Source organism: Elephantulus edwardii, unplaced genomic scaffold (assembly GCF_000299155.1).
Source record: "Elephantulus edwardii isolate Elephantulus edwardi_28Jun2011 unplaced genomic scaffold, EleEdw1.0 scaffold00462, whole genome shotgun sequence".
Classification (NCBI taxonomy): Eukaryota; Metazoa; Chordata; class Mammalia; order Macroscelidea; family Macroscelididae; genus Elephantulus; species Elephantulus edwardii.
In genome coordinates, this window is record NW_006400212.1 from 601,305 (window position 1) to 606,600 (window position 5,296).

A 5,296-nucleotide genomic window follows, 5' to 3' on the forward strand; every position below is an offset into this window, starting at 1 on the left:
ACAGTCACTGAAGAGGTGCTTGAAGGCCAACAAGATTCTGAAACCTGTGACCCCGCCCCACCTCCAACTGGACCTAAACCATCCAGGAAGAGAAAGAAGCATTATGAAAGTGAGGATCTTGGAAAAGCCAGTGCAAATTCACACACTCCTGGGACACACAGACAAAGCCCCAGTGAGGAGAGGCCTTATAAGTGTGAAGACTGTGGGGAAATGTTTAAGCTCCTCTCGGCCCTCATGGTGCACGAAGGCCTGCACAGCGGGGACAGGTCCTTCAAGTGTAAGGTCTGTGCCAAAATCTTTCACTGTAAGGCTATCCTCCTGGAACACATGAAGATCCACACGGGAGAGAAGCCCTTTGTTTGTGAGGACTGTGGCAAGGCGTTCACTCAGCAGTCCACGTTGACGGTGCACCGACGCATGCACAGTGGAGAGAAGCCTTACGCGTGTCAGGAGTGTGGGAAAACCTTTAGTTCCTCCTCACAGCTTTCCTCGCACAGAAGAGGTCACAGCGGAGTGCGACCTCACACCTGTCAAGTGTGTGGCAAGACCTTCCGGGATTCTGGTAACCTCAGTAAGCATGCCGCCGTTCACAGTGACGAGAGGCCTTTCGCCTGCAAGCAGTGTGGGAAAACCTTCAAAAACAAGTCCACGCTCCTCGTCCACGGCCAGACCCACAGTTCAGAGCGGCCGTACGCCTGTCAGGAGTGTGGCAAGGCCTTCCGCCGTCTGTTGCACCTGACTGCGCACACGCGCATTCACACTGGAGAGAGGCCTTACAGGTGTGAGCACTGCGGAAAAACCTTTAACCATTCTTACTCCATCCAGGAACACCTGAGAATTCACACTGGGGAGAGGCCCTACAAATGTGAGGAGTGTGGGAAAGGCTTCATTAGTTCCTCGGATCTGAATAAGCACACAAAAATACACAGCACCGAGAAGCCTTACAAGTGTCAGATGTGTGGGAAAGGCTTCCGGCTGTCCACGGCCCTCAACGCCCATATGAAAACGCACAGTGCGGCGAGACCCTACGAGTGTAAGGAGTGTGGAAAGACCTTCCGAAGTTCCTCGCACTTCAAGTCCCACAGACGTTTTCACACGGGGGAGAGACCATATGCCTGTCAGCAGTGTGACAAGAGCTTTCGAGATCTCTCTGTTCTCCGCAATCACGAGCGGTTGCATGGTTCAGAGAGGCCTTATGCGTGCGAGGAGTGTGGGAAAACCTTTAAATGTTCCTCCTTTCTCAGCAAACACAGGAAAATCCACAGCGGAGAGAAGCCTCATGCATGTGACCGATGTGGAAAGGCGTTTGGCCTTGCCTCACACCTCCGTGTGCATCAGCGATTTCACACTGGTGAGAAACCTTTCGAGTGTGAGCGGTGTGGGAAATACTTTTCTCTCGCCTCCCATCTCAAAGTCCACCTGAGGACCCACACCAGAGAGAAGCCCTAGGAGTGTCAGGTTTGCCCGAAACGTTTCTGGAGTAACCGGTCCCTTAAGATCCATCAGCACGCACACAGCCGGTCCCTGTATCACACCAGACTGTGGCCTTATTGAAAATAAAAAAACAAAACAAAACAAAACCCACCAAAATGAAATCCTTCATTCCTTTCACTCTTCTGTGAAATAATCCATTTCTGTACATCTATAGAAGCAGGAATACAAACTGGACAAAAAAAGATGATTTAAACCTACTCTGTGCCTCTGTATGAATGACCCTTTTGTCACGGCTTGAGATCTGTCTCTGTGCGTGACTCTCACCAACCTGAAATCTTTGTCCTGTTAAATGACGTTCACTCTTGCTCCAAGCTGAGCCAGCGTGCCTTGCAAGGTTTTCATCGATGAATGTTTTCCTTCAGGAAATAGACTCGTGCTTTTATTTTTTTTAAAGTTCTTTGGTTTTGCTACTGAAGACATTACCTTCTCTTCTTTGTTGTTAATGAGCCCTGTTATTTTGAGGTGATCAGGGAGGTGTGGTGGTGGAGTGTCAACAAGCTGTACTGCAATGCCAGACGTTTGCAGTTTGCGGCCACCACCTGCTGTCTGGGAGAAGGATGGGCGGTCTCCGCTCCTAACTCTAAATTCACCTGTGGGTCTGTTCCGACTCAACTCTAATCAATAACAACTCGTACATGATACTTGGAGACTAATGAAAACTATTCCTTGTGTTTTCCTTTGATGCACGACTTTCAGCCTCCAGTTAAAAACTATTGCTTTGGACGATGTGACTTACTGTTGACCCAAAACCCTTTGATGTTCCAATCAGATCTTCTATGTGGAATCATTTGGATCTGTAGAAAAACAACATTCCCCTCTCTGACCTTCTATTAAATTTCTTATCACTGTACCCAGATTGTGAACAAGGTCTTCTTTTAAGTCTGATATTCAACCAGTTTTATGGGAACTGTGTTTTCCTCTCTGAAGAGGAGTCAAGGCCCTCTTTGGTGAATCATAATATCATTACCCATAGAAATACGGAGGAGAGAAAACAGAGCTGTGGAAACCACCGTGGACACCCTGTGGAAAACTCAAGCTCTGTGCCTCTGAGTTTTGTTAGACAGTGAACCTCCCTTGAGTTTGGGACGGTGTATAGAGGACACTTTTCCATCTTCCTCGATCTGTGCCCTTGGTCAATTAGAATCATCACAGACACAGGCAGCCTTTCTGTGAGCAACGCCAATCCACATGACATCAGAGATCCTTATCCTGCAGTGAGTGCGATGGTTTTATCTCCAAGGAAGAGGCTGAGGGTGAGGAAGTGATTCCAAAGACCTCCTGCCCAGCAAAGGCTGTGGTTCCTTGTATCTCACCTCACCGTGATCTGTGCTCTTCTTTTTTGGGTAACGTTAAGTTAGCTCTTTCCCTACCATCACATCACAGCGGTTTTGGGTCCTTGACTGTCCTGAATGGCAGCCTTTGGGTGTGTAGACCCTTTGCAGATTCCTGCAGACCAGGTCATTAGCATTCCCAGCAGTGAAGAGGAGAGCAGAAAACGGGATCTCTTACGTGTCTGACCTCCTCATGGGGCATGTTAGCAGGATGCAAGTATAACATGGTCCTTTCTACAACTCTTCTTCAGTTTTATGAAAACAAAACAAAACAAAAAAACCAACCAATTCTCTAGCAAATCCCAAGTCGTTCCCATCCCGGAAAATGATACAATGCCTCTTGAATTCACATTCCATTTTGCCTTGCACGTTTGAGGACATATTTGGGGTAGAATTATCCCCCAAATAGAACTGTGAACTTGGTAAGACTCCAGTATCTGAGTACGCTTGAATATGCCTCTTTTGCCACATCCTAAATACATGAAAGCATTGTTTCAAAAACTTAAACTATTTTACTCATCGGATCTGACGGGTACAGGAAGGCATTGTCCCTCTGTCGCTAGTAGGGATTCTTAGGGATTTGAACCAGGCACCTCTGAGCTCTGAGATTACAGTGTCGCTTCTTGCTGCTAGATCACCAGAGCTTGCCTGATCTCATTTTTAGTTCTTCTTGGTTTTCCAGATTCCATTCTTGCCATATTCTTGCGACATTTACAAATACGAAAAAGGCTGCACGTTTACCAAAGACTTCAATAAAACCATTCACCACCTTCCCTATGTGACATTTAACACACCAGCCCGAAAAGAGCGCATGGCATATTATTTCCAATTGATCATTAAATATTCTGTGAAGTAGACCTTCTATTATTCAGATATAAGGCAATACAACAATACCTATGAAAGAAAAACAGCAGTGTGTCAAGTTGCTTGCAAATAACTCCTTTCATATTCTCTGTAACCTTGTGGTGTCACGATGGAATTCAGAACTCTTGTCATCAGAAAACCTCTGGCTCATAAATAAAGATAGTCTTGAAACTACCTGGCATTAGTCCCTGCATTTCTGCTGAGGGGTAATGTAACAGAGGGAAGTAGAATTTGCATTTCACAAGCTCTGTAAGGGACCCTGTCTTAACGGAAATTCACCGTTATCCTGGGGTGCTGTGAAACAGTACTCGCCGAAGACCTAAGTATTTCCCAAGATGGATTATTGGAAGAGCCAAGGAATGACTTTCTCTAAAGCGTGGTCATTTTATTTGCACATATCCACCTTTCTTCCTCCTCTGACTTCTGCAGCGGGGCTCTTGTGTGTCAGGAAATGTGAGGATGACGCAGGATAGAATAGAGTTCCTTCAAATCCTTCGTTCAGAAGGCCGCTAGGACTAATACTCAATTTTTAAGAAGTCTGTATGCCAATTCCTGCATGAAACTCAAAAGATTTTGTAATATTTCATCCTATCAAAAAGAAAAGTTGGACGTAGGGTAGGAATGCCATCAAAGAATCCTAAGCATGTCAGACAGACTTGAGCCCACCGGACCTACAGCCTGTTGTTGCTGGTGTTGGTATTAGGTGCGGTCATGTCAAGCATGACTTGCAAACAAGTGTCAACTCCATCCTATCCTGTGCCGGCCTCACAATTTCAGACACTCGAGCCCAGTCCTTCCCTTTCTCGAAAGCTGCCATTCATTCTGCTTTGGCTTCCACTCACTACGAGTCCCCACCCAGAAGAGCTCAAGTGGACCTATGTGTGTCCACTCCTGGTCCAGGATGTCCAAGGTTCCTATGTGGAATCTTCTAATGCATCAACTCGTTTCGTTTCCACTGTGTTTTTCCTGTGAACGGCTTCTTAACACTCCCACCATGCAAGCTGTTCCTCTCACAGAGCGTGGGATGCATCTCCTATACCTTTGCTTGCTGCAGAGTCAAATTATTCCTCCTTGATACAATTGATGACTGTGATCTTCGTTTTGAGAGCGTCTACTCCTCTTAGAAGTATCATAAATAAACCAATATGATCAATCTGTGAAAGAAAAAAAGTGCTCTAAGAAAAATACAGAAACAATTACTCATTTTTGTTGTTGTTGTTGTTATGTGCCGTCAAGTCACTTGCGACTCATAGTGACCCTATGTATAACAGCCCTAAACCCTGTTCTGTCCTGTGCCAGTCGCACTGCCTCTGACACACCCATCCTGATTGTCCCGGTCACTGAATCAATCCACCTCATAGATGATCTTCCTCTCCTGCGCTGTCTCTCCACCCTCCCAAGCATGATGTCCCTCTCCACGGACCGGTCTCTCCTTACAACATGTCCAAAGTAAGTTAGACGGAGCCTCAGAATCCTTGCCTCCAAGGAGCCACCTGGTTTAATCCTTTCCAGGACAAATTCTGTTTGTTTTCCTAGCCGTCCATGGTATTCTCAATACTCTTCTCCAGCACCACAGCTCAAAGGCATCAATTCTCCTTCTATCCTCC

General features: G+C 46.3%; 1 protein-coding gene across 1 annotated transcript in view; it reads left to right on the top strand.

Moving 5' to 3' along the window:
• The first annotated feature begins 210 nt into the window (after window positions 1-210).
• The window catches only part of LOC102845704 (zinc finger protein 429-like), a 29,860-nt gene continuing 24,774 nt past the window's right edge, over window positions 211-5,296 (top strand). Inside the window, exon 1 of the mRNA XM_006902844.1 lies at window positions 211-1,351. Coding sequence (XP_006902906.1) covers window positions 211-1,351 — 1,141 coding nt within the window. The remainder of the gene's footprint in view (window positions 1,352-5,296) is intronic.